Below are 16,543 nucleotides of genomic sequence, written 5' to 3' on the forward strand. Positions count from 1 at the left end.
ACGCTCTGAAGTCGTTGCCGGCGAGGAGGGCGTCTGTCTGATGGATTTTTTTTCTTTTCTTTTTTTTACATGCACGTTTGTATCCTGTATCCTGTACTCTTGTCTGTTTAACTCGACTTTACATGAACCATAACAGCTGCCCAATTTGAACCCAACTTTCGATTGTCAGCACTAAATTCCGTCAGATTGCAGACCCAGAGGTAGAGCATTTCGTGTCAAATTGCCAATTCTCGAATATGAGCGGAATAGAGTTTGGGAAAAATGCCTCATGTTCGTTCTGAAGTTGAAGTTAGTTGAGCTCCGGCGTGATCATTTGCTACGGATGTTTGACAACTTGAAACCGGACCTTGATGGGTTTTGTCGTTCTGACTCGGAATGAGTCCGTCGCCGAGGATCATCGTCCCTCACAAAGAACCAAGTTCTCCCACTCGTTACTATCATCGGTTATGGCTTTATAACCGGGTAGGTGTTTATAAATTTGATTTTTTTCTTGTCCCGCTCGGTTTTCTTGTGCTACAACACTCGGGATCGAAAGACCTACCTATAAACTACTAATCTATGTATTAACTTTGAGGGAACATGGAGGGAAGCTCTTTTCGGCAGAGGATGAAGACATCAAAATTACTGATTTAAGGCCAAATTTGGGTACAACAATCGCCGGATTTAAGTGTTTCACTCGGGATGGTGCTCAAAACTCTTGGGATATGTTCGTATACTAATTATCGAGTTATATGTCAATTTATAGTGCATAAGAACAATTTGCGGCCGCACAGTTCTCGATTTTTTACGACTTCCATTTCGCGTGACATCTGCCGCAATCCCCTCCATGCGGAGTTTGAATCTGCCAAGCTGCGTCTTGTTTGTCCGACAAAATATCCAAAACGCGCAAGCAGTGCGTTGACCACGCGAGATTTGCCGATGTGTTGCCGGGATGACGTTGTTGTGACGTTCCGTGACTGATGGGCTATGGGTTGTTATAAACACCTACCTTTTTCGAGTCGTCGTTGCGGCACAACTCTCGAACCATAACTAACTCAAAAACACCACTTTTTTCTGTCAAGTCATTCAGGTTACATACATATCAGCTCACATACGGAAGCCGAACGTCAATAGTTGACGGGAACAAGTTCTCCGAGGTAGGTTTATAAAAATTTATAAACACTTGCCCGATGATAGTACTTATACTGTACTGTATGGATGGCGAAGACAAACTCTTAATACAGTTATGACTGTCAACGTATTTACTATCTATCAATAATCGGGTCCGACTCGGATATACCATTTCAATCCATGTAAAGCCTCTTCACCACTAGTCCCATCTTCAACCCCGCCACTTCCCAGAATTTAGACAACTGCTCCAGTAGCATCTCATCATCATCCTCGCTCAAACCAAGTCGCTTCTCTGTTATTACCTGAACTAGATAATCCGGGTAATACCTCCCAGTTATCCAATCCCCATTCAACACCTCCGAGTCGTGAAGCAAGTGGAAGGAGAATCCGACTGGTGGTGGCGGTAGACCCGTATCCTCCGTGCATCGATTTTTTCCGTCATTTTCCTCTGGCTCCAGCTTGAAAAGGGCAACTGATACACTGAGATCTGCCGAGACTCCCCGGGCCTGGGTATCTATCTTGATATCAAACCCGTAGATATGTGCGAAAATTCCATCAAGTTTTGGTGAAGGACCCGGGTTCACGAGTTCATTGAGAACGTCCGAGTCTTTTGGAAGAGCAACCTTGACGAAATCGCCCACCTGAAGCTCTTCTCCTCCGAGCCAAACCGAGTTCGCTTGTATGAGAGTCTCGCCGTTATCGAGGGTTTTACCAGTGGTTTGGCATCGCTCAAGTATAGACCATTCGGATGCGATTTTGGACGCGAGTCGTACAGCGTGATGATACAAGGGAACAGCGCTTTCAAATTCAGAAGGAAGTGAAACGAATTCCCGAACATGGTCAACCGAGTCCTTCCCAACAATTCCTAAAGAAAGAGCCTGAGTGGCACAAAATGGGAACTCGTGGAAAATAGGATTGTAGGAGAGTATTTCATCGGGGGGAAGGGTGAGTTGAAGGTCTGTAAATCCGAGGACTTGAACCACGATATCACTACATTCGTCTGACCCGGTGGAGATATAGCCAACTGCTTCGCGTAACTGGGGATAAAGCGTAGGGATAACGTCCACTATGGTTGCGGGCCAGACGCGAATGGATGTGTTGGGATTGGTACTTTCAATAGTATGCTCTAGAAGAACGTCGACCAGGTCTCCAATTCGGAATTGAAATTCAGGTGATGGTCTGGTGGGGGTGATGGTCTGGTGGGGGTGGTGACCTTCGGTCTACCATGGGGTTGCAGCGGGAGTCCTGACGGATTGGTCTGGGATCGTGTCGGAGTTTCCTGGCCAGTAGATGAAAATGTGGGTTGACTATCTGGATATCGTGTCCGTATGATGGGGTTCGACCGTCTCTGCTTTGTCAACTGCGATAGACTGATTTCCGGGAAGATACCTCTTGATTTCAAGTCTTTAGTAATTGCCCTTTGTGGTGTGCGGGTACACTTTGTACATCGACACTTCTCTGAGGTGAGATTTGGGTTTTTGTATAGCCATATGGCGTGTTCAATGAATTCGACGGGGCTTCTGAAGATCTCTGCGAATGGGGCTTTATATTATGGAAGTGCTAGGGCATTGAATGGGAACGGTTACTAACTGTTTCCACAGAGATAAAAGTCTTTGCGACTTTTTTTATACTGTTTATCACCGAAGTAAAAGACATAACCTTGAGGAAAAGAGGAGAGGATGCATGACGTTGGATCCGTCACTGTAGATCATACAGGTACGACAAAAGGTGTTAGTTTCTCGAAGAAAGACCAACCCAGATAACGCGAACCATTCCATTCAAAAGCACGAGCCAACGCCTCTCCAATTACTTTATACCATCTCCAACGGTATGGTTCTAAGAGTTCATCGTCCTTCACTTCTTTCCAGTTCTTACCCTCCCTCCAGCCTGGTGGCCTTGAGTATCCGTCACTACGAGGAAATTTGACCCATAATACACCATGACCGTCGCCAGCCGATGTAGAATAGACCATTGTTCAAATATCAGCCGTGCTTTGAAACAAGGCAAAGTGCAGGTGAGTACAGTATATATGTCGGATTCTCGGACCAACAAGCGAAACAGACGAGCTTCAAGTTCGAATAATGTTTTTTGTTCTCAGGGTTTGAGTCAGAGAAGAGTATAAATTTCGATTCAATGATCTGATGATTGGTTTCAAGTTAAAGATGATGGTTCTGGTTAAAGGATCGTTGAGGCGCGCTGGGCGACTTTTACGCGTTGTTTGACATTGCTTGGCCCACACGTTTAGGGATCACATGATCATGGTTAACCATCGCTTGCGAGGAGGGCGCTGTTCTGATGGATTATTTTTTTCTTACATGCGCCGTAAATGTGCACCATATGGAAATTATACAATCAAGAAATGTCAACGTATGTCTGCAGATTCAAAGTTTCTCCCCGGCCAACCAGCGGTTCACCAATTCCAAAGACTCTTTAGGCTTATCATATGGGGCCTAGTTATCATTCCAGACAATGATCAGCAAACACAAGTACTATTCAAACAGACCTAAAACGAGAGAACTCACCATATGTCCCGCCCCATCTACCGTCACAAACGTCAACCCCCCCAACCTCCTCATCTTCCCAGCAACCTTCCCATCCACAACCCACTCCCTCAACCTCTGCTCCCTAAACCCCTCTTTCCCACTCCACTCCAAATCAAGCGTCCACCGTTCGTTCCCAATCCAATTACATATCCAATCATACGTCCCTACGTATATAAGAACCCTTACCCCTCGTTCAAGGAGAGCTGCTGTGTGGAAGGTTGCGGGGTGTAAGAGGTCTTGGGTGGTCGTAAAGGCTTTGTTTACTTCCCAGTTTATGGTGGTGAAATTGGACGGGATGGAAGGGTGGTTGTCTACCCCCAACTCGTGTCTGAGGGTAGAATTTGATAGGAACGCGTTTATGTGTCTGAACAGTGAATAAGATGGACCGTCAGTATCAGTGTACAGCGGGTACTAGGAAACCTCACCTTGTCAATGGGTAGCACAGCGTCTCTTCGAGTTTCCCATCACACTTTCGACTGATATCGTACGGGTTGAGACCTGAAAACACGCCGAATAGCATAAATGTTAATGAGCAATGAAGGGGGTTTGGGGATGTATCACCGACGACCGTGAGTGTGACCTACCAGTAGCGAAGAACGGTGCAGCGATTTGCTCTGTACACCAAGACGTTGCCGCACCGCAATTGATAGTATCGTATTGGTCTAGACACGCTTCCTTGGTCCATTTCTTGCATCTCGGCAGCTAGATGCCACGAATCAATACATACTACCATAGACCGTAAGCCCGGGCCCAACTCACGATTCGCTTCATCTGCACGCAAGCACTGATGCTAACAGGGGGTGGTGTAAAGCCTGATTGAGCGGTACAAGCCATGTCGTAGTAAGACCAGGTGGATTCGTAAAAGTCGGTCATCCCGTTGCCTAGTATACACAAACAGTTTTAATCACGACAGCTCCACAGTTCTACTGTTTAATGTCGCGCGATATCTTACCTATCATGACGGAAGCCAGGTTGATTGGGGTCAATCCAGCCTCTAGAAGGGCTGCGTTCTGGTCATATACAGCAGATGCGAACAAAGGAAGGTAACGGCCCTGTTGAACGCAAGTCGAGGTTAGATGCGTTATCATAGTTGTTTGTAGACACACGTAACACGTACTCCATAAGATTCTCCAGCCATATGGAAAGGTCGAGCCTTGAACTTGTTGAAGTTTTCGAAGAAAATGGATACAAAGGCAGCGATATCTTGTGCTGCTTCTTCAGTTGTGCTCTAACAACAAACGTCCGATTTATCTTCAAAAACGCCGTTTCAGATGGACTCACGACCGACTCTCCATACTCGGCGTACGAGAATCCGACACCAACAGGTTGGTCGTTGAAGAAGATATTAGCATTCGAGTTCCATGATTCCGGATGAAACTTGGGGCCGTCTGCATCGATAATCCTACACGGTCCTGTGTAGACGTCCTCAGCACACCGACTATCATAAGACATCGACCAACACTCACCCAACTCCATGAACAGCCCCATCGTAGACGACGCTCCCGCTCCTACAAAAACACCTTTAGCACCAAAACTCCAACGCTCTATCCAACCTCACCTCCATTCGTCCAAAAGATGACATCATCCTCATCAGGCGAAGACCTAGACTCGAAAAAGTAGAAAAACAAATGTCGTGCTTCGATATCGATGTAACCCGTATAAGCACTTCAAGTTGCAGTTACAATCCGTCAACCAACGGCAATCGCCGAAATTCAAACGACCGACGACTCACTTCACAGTCCGATCACAAAACCGCGATTTCTTGATCCTAGCACTATGTTTCGGGAAGAACGGATGACGGAGAGTCGTGAACTCTGATTCTGACACGAATCCCAGCGATTCGACAGGTGTGAAAAGGTTGAGGTTATCCCCGTCTGAAAATGCTTGTGATGCAGAAGAAGAAGAGTTCAATATCAATGGCGACCCGAAGATTTGCTGAGCCGCTTGAGAGCTCGAGGCTAGTGCTGCCAGAAGTATACCTTTCCATATCCACAACATCATGGTTCGAGTCAAAAGAGCGTGAGTAGCATGCGGGATCTGACTATCATCGGGTCCGGACTCGTGAGATCAAGGTATACTAATTCACCACGGAATTATATAACTCATACCGTTCCTTCTATCCCTAAACACAATAAACCCCCAAAAAAACCATTGAAAAAACGAATGCGGCGTGTAAAGAACGGGTAGCTATGGTAAACAGTCAAAGGAGCGATCGCGAAAATGCAAAATTTCTTCCAATCCATCGGTCCAAAAGCAAGTCGTAAAGGTGGAGTCCAGAATGGGTCATAAACACAAGACCAATTACAACTCTTTTCCATTCACCAAACCAACACACTTCCCAACACCATCCCCACCATAGCCATAATTACACCACCTCCAGCATGAACCGTGGCAGAGGTACCAAAACCAGCAGAGTTGTTCTTCTTGGACCCTCCACTCGGACCATCCATACCAATCGTAACGACAGGCTTAGATGAAGACGTCGGAGAAGTACCAGTACCACCACCACCACCAGCGTTCACACCCGTAGGCCTTGCCTTGTTAGGATCATCAGATACAGTAACTTGAGCAGCAGTGGCTGCACTATCAGTGGGTGCAATCTGAATCGTGTCTAAGGAACAACCAGTAAATCCAAGCTCATATCACAAAAAACAACACGAAAAAACGCACTCTCAAATGCTCCACCATTAGTCTTAGCATCATTAACAGCTTGCGTGAGCTTCGCGTCCGCATCCGCTGGTACACGGGACATGATCCCAATCCTGGGCGGGTCAACAGATGGATGTGTTAAATTACCATAATGGAACGCGACGAGGTTTCTGTTAAAAGAGATCTAATGGTTAGATGAAAGTAAAAGTAAACAAAAGGAAACATAGAAACCTACGACTTGAAAAACGGATCTCCCAAACTCCATCGAAAGGTCGCACCAAAACCAGGAGCATCAGTCTCAACAAGATTATCAGCAACACACGTCGTTGAATCGTTAGGTCTGGCTTCCCCAATGAAATCCCTTGGGTCAATCGGGAACATCTGGAAGCGAGCGAGCGAAAGAAAAAAAAAACACGTTGAGCCAACGAAACTCCTAATAAAAAAGAGGCTACAAATCACCTTGCCACCAATCATATACGCAAGCCTGTGCGGAACCTCACAAGGGAATGTAGCAGAATTAGCCACCCCCGGCTTAAAGTTAGTTGACACTCGTCCAAGTATGTCTTCGACGACATCCCTAGGACCACGAATGATGGAGTTCCCAGTATCAATAAGAGCAGTGACACGTGTTGAGTTAACACCACCAGATACTGGGATAGTAGAATCTGCAAGTCGCTTCCCGTCCAGAAAAACACCATCAATATCAATTTCCCAACGGCTAATGTTTTGAATGGATTGAGTTCATGACCCCCGTACAAGGAGATATCTAAAGACTCACAACGGATAGATTTCGTCGGGTGCGAAACTAGGGGGCTTTAATCCACCTTCAGCAGGGGTATAAAGCTTAACAGGAACCCAGGTGATACTATTCGGATCGACACCATCCGGAAGCTCGCCAATCGTCAATCGACCATTTTCTTCACTAATGTCAATAGTACTCCTCTGAAGTTCAATCGCGAACATGGGATCTTTCAACATGTGGGTCATGCTGATACGCGACAACACCGGACCAGATTTCCAAGTCGACTTTACAAACGAATCTGTTGACACCAGAGGGCCTGTTTCTGCAGACACGATGGCTTCTTGAATTTCACTTCCACTAGGAAATCCGAGACCGAGTATCCCAGCAGCACCAAATTGAACGACAGTGTTTGTCGTGGCGGTAACAGCGCCGAAGGGTTGATTGGTGATAGCGATACCAGCGATGGTTGCAGTGTCGACTGCGACCTTACCAGTAGCGCTGGTGCCTGTCAGGGAATCACCATAGTGCATGACGACATTGGTGTTGGTGATATTGAGACCGTTGGAAGAGATGGGGTGGGTTAAGGGGGAGAGACGTGAACAAGCATCTTGGGAACAATCTTCTGTGATAGCCCATAAATCACTGGAACCAGTGTCGAGATGCACAGCGGTAACTTTATCACCGAGTTTGATGGGGGTGGTGTAAAGCCTATACGGTTATAAGTAATCACCAAATCCGCAAACTTGAAAAACTCACAAATCGTTGTTGTTCCCTAAACCAGTCGCACCACTAACGTCCTGACGTCTCCAATATCTCCTTCTTCCAAGCTTTCTGTTCAATTTCTTCCTCTGGATAGGAAGAGAGAACCCGCCGCGTTGGAGATCATGATCATTTCTTGCCAGCAGATTGGAAGTTTCGTGAATAGGGACTGCTTGACTGAAACTCAAGAAGAAACAGAGAGTCAATAAAGAGTGCATTTTGCGACCAGCGACGATGAGGTTAAAAGAGAGAATGGTAAACAAAAAGAAGATGAGAGAAAAGAGGGATTCTGGGAGAACGAGCGAAGGTGTGGGGGAGGGACGAAATCAACTCGTCTGGGGATCTCCATCCTGTGTGACAAGACAGACGTGATCGCCTGACGGACCAATCGGCTGTGCAGTACATGCACTGGTTTCTTTGCGGTTGGCAAGATGGATCAGTGCCGTAAGCTTGTCGTTGTTTGCCGTGGCGGGCGATGCGAAAATTCGCGAAGCGGGTGGTAATGATGAGAATTCGACTTGCAACCTTGGTAAGGTACGGTTGAGTACGGCTCAACCTAAACAGATAGAAGATTTTGAGTTGAGTTACTTATCTGGCGTTGCCCCAGCCGTTTTCGTACAATGAGTCACATGACGACTAAGCGTCATTTCTCACTTGCGCCCACTGAGGACTACAACCGTCACTTCCGAACTCAATATTGCATAATAATCACCCACATTTCAAGATCATCATTAACATTGCTGGCAGTCACGACTCCAGTCAGCCACACAATAATGGACTTGAATGAAGTCTTTGAAGGGTCTTTGATGGAACCTTGATGGAAGCCGTCCCCAACTTGAAACCGTCGTCCCCGCCAAGTCCCCGCTGTTCATCCATCATCACAAACCTTTTGGGGTTATCAGTACAGCACAGTCACCGTGCGGCTTGGAGATAACGTAATATGTAGCGATTGTCAGGAGCTCGGAGTACCAGAAGCATTTTTTCAAATGTTATTTCTATATGTACCGTGTAACTGCTGCGAGACCGAAAATCTAGCTCTGAAAGGATGGTATTATTATTATTATCATTACTAGGAATCTAAATCCGGTATGTCCTAAGCAAGATTCAAAAGCTATGCAAAGATCGCGATATTTGGATAATAACTGGTATAAAAAGAATGTTGGAATGTAGGTTGGAATGAGGACACAAAGGTGAACCATCACATCCATCGAGCAACCTGGTAAGGCCATCTTCACCAAGTCGCCACTCAGTCTTGAATGACAAAGACGCACGAAACAGCCGGCAGTTGCTCTTTTAAGAGGCACAACCTCAGACAATATAAGTTCAAGTTCCTGAGCGATCATATTCCGGGGCCTTGAACCACCTGAATAAAATACATGTCAGAAAGATACATCTTCGAATAGAAAACAATAAGCACATACTCGTTTTGTCTATAGTTGAAATCTATAAATCCGTGACAAATTAGTTTCTGGTATATGAGGAAAGCGAAGGGAAACTTGAACGGGAACACTCACTAGAACGACCAGCCTTGTTACAAGTACACAGCGGAGAGCTTCTAGCACACCCATAACTCCATCCAGAATTAGCAGGGTGCTGATAGCTGCGGTACGGGGTTGAGTAGTGAGGAGGATACAAGCGGAAGAAGTTTGACTTACCCCATCTCATTCGAAAAGTGCATCACTTGATCTTTCTTCAATAACATCGAGATACCAAGCGAGTGTACCGGCGCGTCTCCCCACCTTTCGTAGAAGAAACCTGAACAGGGATAACACACTTGAGGAGAGACGTAAAGGTTAAGATCAAATGACGTTCACTCACCTCCAGCTTCATCCAAGTAGTCGAAAAATTTTGCGTACAATTCACTCTCCCACACACTGCGATGAGAAATCTCAAAGTTGTTCTGGTAAGTTTCAAGAACAGTCAGTTGTGAACTTCGCGGCCCGTTGTCGGGGGTAAAGAATTATCACCGGACTACTCACATACATAATCGACATAATCCAATCCTCATTCGTCGCATGCCCTTCGAGGAGTTTCTGTACACTTCGTGGAGATTTCCATCCGAAGCCAAGATTGGCATCCAAGGGTATCATGTCCGAATGATTGGCCACGAATCGAGAGACTGTCTCGACTAAAGTAGGTTGGACAAAAGTATAATCCCGGGCGATTTGTATGAAGCCTAGGAGATCGGAATCGTTCAGCGCCTCGGGGGTGTAGAACAGATTGGTTTCATACCGTAAAGGGCTTTGGCGTCTATCATCCGCTGTATTGGGTCGAAATTCTAGTTTCAAATGGATCAGAGAATGACCAGGTCACAATAGATTTCTTGCTCCTACCACATCGCAGTGAAACTCGATGTCACTGTCGATTCTCCAAATCCAGTCGTACTTGGCGAGCGCCGGATGGCGATAGAACAGTCCTTCAGAGGAAGAGTTTTAGATTTAGCTTGGATCATAGTAGCAGTAAACTACTACCCACCGGAGTTGAATCGACACATTGAACGATAACCCATGGAGAACCTGGACCGAAAGTCGAAGCTTGAGCTTGAGTCCCCAACGAATAAAAATATCCCTGGAAACACCGACACGTACCCAATAGTCCTTAACGACTCCTCAACGCGAGACTTGTCCAAATGTTCCGGTACATCCCATTCTTCCTTTCGTAGAGTGGCTGTTGTTTTTTTTTTTTGGGGGGGGGGCCATGTTCAGTCACTGGCAACCTCGAGTAGTTGCCCAGCTCACCAAAAGTCACCTTGCCATCCGTTATCCCATCAACCCTCCCTCTCATTTCATCGGTCACCTGGCCTAGCTCGTCTTCGGACATGAACACAACATAAGGGTACTTCAGTCGTCGGTTGAAACTATTTTCTATGGACCTGAGAGTAACCGCGGCTTGGTCAAAGCGATGAGGTTGGGCGAGCATGTATATGACAACGTTATCGTGAGCGGGCGCAACGTCTGGAGCAACACGATGGCCGATAAGAGTGTCAGAAAGAAAGTTGGAGGAGCAGATGTACTTTGTTGGATTCACGGGAGAGTGAGGAAGAAGGATGAATAAAATCACAATGACCGCCACCAGGGCAAGTAAGGAAGGTATGCGGGGGTGCATTTGGCTGTAAGAGGGGGGTATGCGATGGGTAGTTTCAAGTGGCCTTGCTGATTTATATCTTGCTGCGCAAGATTGATTTCCGGATATATGGTTGATGCCAATTCTCTGGGCGATGAGGTAGAAAAGCGCTGAATCTGCAGTCTGTGGGTTTAACGGCAACCGGGCAAACCGGAATTAACAAGACTGCGAGACATGCGAGGTAAGACTTGCGACCCACGCCTTGAAGTTGGATAGTGCGGCCTGAGGCCTGAAGGCATGGTTTTTTGGCGAGATACGTAACCAGCTGGACTACAGAGCCCTGCACTGCGGAAAAGGGTGTATTGGGTGTCTTTTGAGAAATCAGCATCTCGATCATGATACCCAGGCGACAAACAAATTGTCGGGATGATAAGGACACGAAAATGCTAGAATGAGTGTACGGTATCACGGAACGCCGGGAATGTACTCGTAACAGAAAGTGGCGGATAGAACGCGGGATGAACTATTCACGAGGCAGCTGTAAATCCATACTTCTTCTTTGCCTTTCGCTCTATGAAGGACGGCCAAATCCAATACAGAAAATGTCCCAATCGCATCGTGGCCGGAAAGAAAACGAGTTTTTCCCTTCGATCTACAGCAATGATGCATCGCTGGGCAACGTCGCGTATTTTAAGACCTTCGGGGTTCCATGACGATGGTTTGGAATCCCGGTCATCGATATCCACAGCAGATGCCCGAAAATCGCCTTCTACGGTACTAGGTAGAACGGATGAGAACCGAATAGATGGGTGCTCTATTGCAAGAGCTTGGTAGAGAATGAGGGAAGCACCCTTTGTCGAACCGTATATGGTTCGCGTGGGTGCTGGGATAACTGCTCCGAGGGAGGATATGAGGAGAATAGAAGGGGAAGGAGAAGTTCGTTTGAGTAAAGGGATCTGTATCAAGTTTCCGTCAAAATAACGTGATGAACAGGTTGATGGCCAGGATCTTACGAGGGTAACTGCAGCAACTAGAGGTCCAGTGAAATTGCTCTTCAACGCAGCGTTCGCTACAGTAACTGCTCGTTCTATTCCTTCAGAACAGGCATCCCGGGACGATTGTACACCAGCGATATCTAGAAGTGGCCTAACCGCAGATACTCCTGCTGCGACAATCATAGTGTCCAATCCCTGGAAGTCTGGTCGAAAATCATAAAGTCTTGGAATACTTAGACTGCATTTCTGCATACCTTGTTCCAGATGCCTTCTCAAGCGTGTCATATCTTCCACACCGGCAAGGTCTGCAGTATAGCCAAACACAGAAGCCTCTGAGTTTAAAGTCCTGCATTCCTCGATGGTCTCCTTTAGCTTGTCTTCGCCTCGCCCAACTATGCAAACTTTCGCGCCTCGCGAAACATATCGACGCGCGATTTCACGCCCTATGCCGCTGGTGCCACCGAGTACAAGAACCCTTTCGCATTCATGGCTAATTTTCCTGACTTTGCGGTTGCTTGAAGCCAACGTTCGAGCAACGAGGAGTAGAGGAAGAAGGAACAGTAACCAGTACGTGAGAGCCAGAGCCATATGAGCCATGTTTGTCTAAAATAGGACAATACAGATCTCTGCGAAACTGATGTAATTTGACCCCAATTCGCGTGATTTTCTTGCCATTCCGGCCGGATCTCAAAATTTTCGGTCTATATCTATATTCCGGATCTGGATCCCAGCTTTTCATTACCCCCACCCTCGATGCTCTCCTCCCGTTTGGCGGCTCGATTTCTCGGTCGATCTTCAAGGCGGTACTTCTTGGTAGCTCATTATCACGCAACAAACTCAGTATGGGCTGCACGAAAAGTCACCCAAAAATTCAAGTTGGCGGACATTGGTGAAGGAATAACGGAATGTGAGGTTATCAAGTGGTTCGTTAGAGAGGTCTACTTCTCGTACTTACCACAGAAATAACATTCGATACAGGAATATCAAACCAAATTCTACTGTCCAAGCGTTCGATCCGCTATGCGAAGTTCAAAGCGATAAAGCGAGTGTGGAAATTACTAGTCCTTATGACGGTGTTGTAACCGAGCTACTGGTTCAAGAAGGAGAGGTTGCGAAAGTTGGATCTGGACTCTGCATGATAGAAGTCGACGAGGATGCTAGTATCGATTCAAACGCAGTAGAATCGGTCGTCGGTTCCTCAGCGATGTCGGAATCCACCAAGCAGCTCCAAGCAGAACAGGAGACTTTGCCGCGTCAAGAACGAGTGGGAAAAGCTTCTGGACGCATACCGCAATCTCCCAGAAGAAAGCACCCCATGGATCCTACCTATTCTCCTGAAGTTGACGGTGCCGGGTCAAAGGCGGAAAATGTGCTCGCTACGCCCTCAGTTCGTCATTTTGCGCGTCAGAAAGGCGTTGACCTCGCAAACATTGCACCTGGAAGCGGCAAAGATGGCAGAGTGGAGAAGAGAGATGTTGAAACGTACCTTGCTGGTGCTACTCCTGCTACACCCAGTCCAAGTGCACCCGAAACGCGTCAAGTAGGCGAGGATGTCGTTGTAGAACTGAGCAGAATCCGCTACGGAATGTGGAAAGCAATGGAAAAGGTGAAGCCTTGTTTAACCATTCCTATTCTCGACAGCTAAACTCTTTCGCATTTACAGAGCCTTGAAATACCTCATTTCGGGTAAGTTACGAAATCTAAACCTACGAATTTCATCACGTCATTCACAAATCTTTCGAACAGATACTCGACCACTCTCGATCTTACGGTGTTGAACCAGCTTTTACCCTCGCTCAACTCCTCTATTCCACCTCATTTTCTTCCACCGCCCTCTATACCCCCTGCACCCCAATCCATATCGCCAGCCTCCCTCTACCCACCACCATCACCACCTCCAGTCCCTCCTTCAGGCCAATACACCAAGCTCACTTACCTTCCCTTCCTTCTGAAAACCCTATCCAACGCGATGATGGAATGGCCACTTCTCCGGTCTTCGATTACATCCACGTCAGGTGCATCCAAATCCAAACCTAGCCTGACTATCCGCCCTCAGGCGGACATATCAATCGCTCTTTCAACCCCAACAGGCCTTTACACACCTACTTTACAGGGTGTCAACACCCGTTCAGTTTACGGGATAGCTTCTCAGCTCAAACACCTTTCCCATCTTGGCCGTCAAACGCCTTGCGGTCTTTCTGTCAAGGAGATGCCGAAACGTGGTGGGACTCTTACTGTCTCTAACGTCGGGGCTATTGGTGCAGGTGACTTTGCTTCGCCTGTATTGGTCCCTGGAGGCGGTGTTGCTATTGTTGCTATTGGCAGGGCGAAGTGGGTTTGGGATGTTGATAGAGGTGACGGAAAGGGTGAGAGGAGGTTGAAAGTGGGAGTGAGCTGGAGTGCGGATCATCGAGTGGTTGAAGGGGCTGAGTTGGCTGCATTTGTAGAATGTTGGAGAGCGTATGTCGAGAGGCCGGAACAGATGATTGCCAGTAATGTTTGAACGTTCTTTTTGACAATTCTGACTGGAGGGATCCGTGGTTGTGGGAGGAAAACTGTATCATTAGATTACACATCAATCTTTTTATTGTACATGTGCATGAAACCATTCAGATGACGCGGTTGCGACAGTTGGGTACTGCCTTCCGACGCCATACGGTGTAGTACCAATGTGGATCACTCGCGAGCGTCCTTGGTGCTCCGGATATATTCGAACTACCTAAAATGCATAAATGGTCCATAAGCTGAGTAGCTCATAAATAAGTGCGTAACATCCGGGGTTTCCTCCTCCTGAACCACTGTGCAGTAAATAGAGGATAGAGCGGGGCGATAGGCAAACTTGGTAGGGAAGAAACACGTCCTTCAAAACCACGTAAAAATCACATAAAATAATATCATGGCGCATAAGCCGGCGGGGGATCAGGAATCCCTACTATGGATTCCGAATCACCGCTGCTAATCACCGATTCCCGTCTACTGTTCAGCTGTCCACGATCATCTTCTTGTTCGCCAACATTCCTGCCAGTGGCCTCTTGATGATCAGGATCAGCCGCTGGAAGTGTCTGTGTCCTTTCCCGCTCAATCTGGAGTTTATCCGCTAGCTGACTCTGAGAGGGAGGAGGCACTTCCATAGACGCCGATGAAGCGTCACCGTCAGACCCAGAAGACTGCCGCCGCCTCATATATCGACGGAAAGCCAGTACAAGCGCACATATTAACAGGGACAGAAGAGCAACGGAACAAATGACAATTCCGACAATGACAGGCGTGTTCTTTTTGCTGTCTCTGTTGTCTCTGAATGGCACTCAAGAAATTAGATAGATCGATGGGAATGTAAGAAGGATCGTACCCGGTGACGACACTCGTATGGGTGACCTCGGTGGTCATTGTTGTCCTTGAAACCATTGGTTCAGTCAATGTGGTAGATACCCTGACCAGTAGTGGGGACGGCGTGCTCGACAGGGTAGAGGGGTTCGGTGCATCTTCAGTAGGAAACCAACTAGTCGTAGTACTAGTCGCGATACGGTCACGGTCTTCTGCCTTTGATACAAGCTCCGTCTCCCTGTCCATAGTAAGATTCGACTCCGTAGACGTTGCCGGGACCTTGGCTCTTGTTTGTGTCTGGACAAAAGACCCATCTGTCATATTGAGAGAGGTCGTGGAAGGGGGTTGCGAGGAAGAACCAAGCGTGCTTGATTCATTGAACGCTGTTGTAGCTGTCGGGGCTAAGCCAAGTTGTAACTTGTCCATGAAAGGTTTGGGGGATGCTACGGTGAGTGTTGTGGGATCGTTCAGGCTGCTTGCTGAAGAAATTTCAGTTTTCCGTCTAAAAAGAAACAAATCTACGCCTTACAGTTTTGACCCAAATCCTGGCGTCTTGTCAAACGAGCGTTAGTGTTTGTATGTCCGCGAGATGCAGAATGAAAACGAGAGTGGTTAACAACACCACCAGCTAGCACGACCATCCTCTCGAAACCTGTGAGATGAGGAGAAACAAAGGGAACCTGGGAAAAAATGATCGAATCCTCAGGTTCTTCTTTATAGACAACTTAGAGCGCCGCCAGTGCTCGAGGTATTGATTAAACATTAGACATAGATCTTGATCGACTTTTGAGCACATCGCTTCGGCCATCGCTGCCTTTAATCTTGAGCATCTGATCCGAAGACATTGTCAGCTCAGCATATGAAGGCGAAAGAAGGTAAAATACATACAAGGGTTTCACATCCTTGGAACGCCAAAATCCTCTCTCCAGTTACGCCTCCGTCCAGTTTCCTCCTCGGTAACAGTCAGATTCTTCCCCTAATATGATTGCATCTGATCTGCCGGCGGCGATCCGCTCGTACAATCACCGCAAAAACAGGCCCCAGCATAATTTCACCCCCATTGAATCACGCGTCTGGTCAAGTTTCTGGTCCGCAGAAGATCGTTTGATTGCGTTCTTCGAGTGCATGAGAGGCTTATCTGAACGCTCAAGGACTACTGGGATTGAACGGTAGTAGGAAGCCATTTTCAACGTTGAGGTTGATGCTATGTGCGCTCTTGCACATAGGAGTTCCGTGCTGCGTTGAAAATATCAGCTACGAAGGGACGATGTTAGTGCGAATGAGATACTAACAGGAAGCAGTCTAATAGCGTGCTTTAAACTGCTTTTCGTGAAAGGCGGGAAGCTGAGAGTTGACGT

General features: G+C 47.1%; 7 protein-coding genes across 7 annotated transcripts; 1 reads left to right on the forward strand and 6 right to left on the reverse strand.

The window, feature by feature from the left end:
- Positions 1–1,283: 1,283 nt before the first annotated feature.
- On the reverse strand, positions 1,284–3,082 carry E1B28_009548 (uncharacterized protein; the record flags this gene model as incomplete). The annotated part of the gene is made up of 4 exons (XM_043154444.1): positions 1,284–2,289; positions 2,361–2,640; positions 2,701–2,811; positions 2,881–3,082. 4 exons carry the CDS (start codon positions 3,080–3,082, stop codon positions 1,284–1,286), a joined length of 1,599 nt encoding a protein of 532 aa, XP_043006899.1.
- Positions 3,083–3,491: 409 nt separating this feature from the next.
- Positions 3,492–5,654, reverse strand: E1B28_009549 (uncharacterized protein; the record flags this gene model as incomplete). Its single annotated transcript, XM_043154445.1, has 11 exons — positions 3,492–3,560; positions 3,633–4,017; positions 4,079–4,151; positions 4,238–4,355; positions 4,413–4,534; positions 4,606–4,705; positions 4,771–4,881; positions 4,935–5,065; positions 5,120–5,161; positions 5,212–5,318; positions 5,386–5,654. 11 exons carry the CDS (start codon positions 5,652–5,654, stop codon positions 3,492–3,494), a joined length of 1,527 nt encoding a protein of 508 aa, XP_043006900.1.
- A 317-nt stretch (positions 5,655–5,971) lies between these two features.
- On the reverse strand, positions 5,972–8,021 carry E1B28_009550 (uncharacterized protein; the record flags this gene model as incomplete). The annotated part of the gene is made up of 6 exons (XM_043154446.1): positions 5,972–6,264; positions 6,324–6,472; positions 6,538–6,683; positions 6,762–7,020; positions 7,081–7,752; positions 7,801–8,021. 6 exons carry the CDS (start codon positions 8,019–8,021, stop codon positions 5,972–5,974), a joined length of 1,740 nt encoding a protein of 579 aa, XP_043006901.1.
- Positions 8,022–9,126: 1,105 nt separating this feature from the next.
- E1B28_009551 (uncharacterized protein) lies at positions 9,127–10,908 on the reverse strand (the record flags this gene model as incomplete). Its single annotated transcript, XM_043154447.1, has 11 exons — positions 9,127–9,166; positions 9,225–9,246; positions 9,318–9,403; positions 9,459–9,558; positions 9,622–9,703; positions 9,783–9,979; positions 10,036–10,081; positions 10,137–10,219; positions 10,279–10,319; positions 10,392–10,470; positions 10,542–10,908. The coding sequence occupies 11 exons, from the start codon at positions 10,906–10,908 to the stop codon at positions 9,127–9,129; spliced, it is 1,143 nt and encodes a 380-aa protein (XP_043006902.1).
- A 485-nt stretch (positions 10,909–11,393) lies between these two features.
- E1B28_009552 (uncharacterized protein) lies at positions 11,394–12,458 on the reverse strand (the record flags this gene model as incomplete). Its single annotated transcript, XM_043154448.1, has 3 exons — positions 11,394–11,822; positions 11,880–12,064; positions 12,116–12,458. 3 exons carry the CDS (start codon positions 12,456–12,458, stop codon positions 11,394–11,396), a joined length of 957 nt encoding a protein of 318 aa, XP_043006903.1.
- A 133-nt stretch (positions 12,459–12,591) lies between these two features.
- E1B28_009553 (uncharacterized protein) lies at positions 12,592–14,537 on the forward strand. The gene is made up of 4 exons (XM_043154449.1): positions 12,592–12,784; positions 12,840–13,467; positions 13,525–13,547; positions 13,608–14,537. The coding sequence occupies exons 1-4, from the start codon at positions 12,615–12,617 to the stop codon at positions 14,362–14,364; spliced, it is 1,578 nt and encodes a 525-aa protein (XP_043006904.1). The 5' UTR covers positions 12,592–12,614; the 3' UTR covers positions 14,365–14,537.
- A 218-nt stretch (positions 14,538–14,755) lies between these two features.
- E1B28_009554 (uncharacterized protein) lies at positions 14,756–15,826 on the reverse strand (the record flags this gene model as incomplete). The annotated part of the gene is made up of 3 exons (XM_043154450.1): positions 14,756–15,155; positions 15,211–15,664; positions 15,715–15,826. 3 exons carry the CDS (start codon positions 15,824–15,826, stop codon positions 14,756–14,758), a joined length of 966 nt encoding a protein of 321 aa, XP_043006905.1.
- Between the last annotated feature and the right edge of the window lie 717 nt (positions 15,827–16,543).

The sequence above is a fragment of the Marasmius oreades genome, chromosome 6 (genome assembly GCF_018924745.1).
Source record: "Marasmius oreades isolate 03SP1 chromosome 6, whole genome shotgun sequence".
Classification (NCBI taxonomy): domain Eukaryota; kingdom Fungi; phylum Basidiomycota; class Agaricomycetes; order Agaricales; family Marasmiaceae; genus Marasmius; species Marasmius oreades.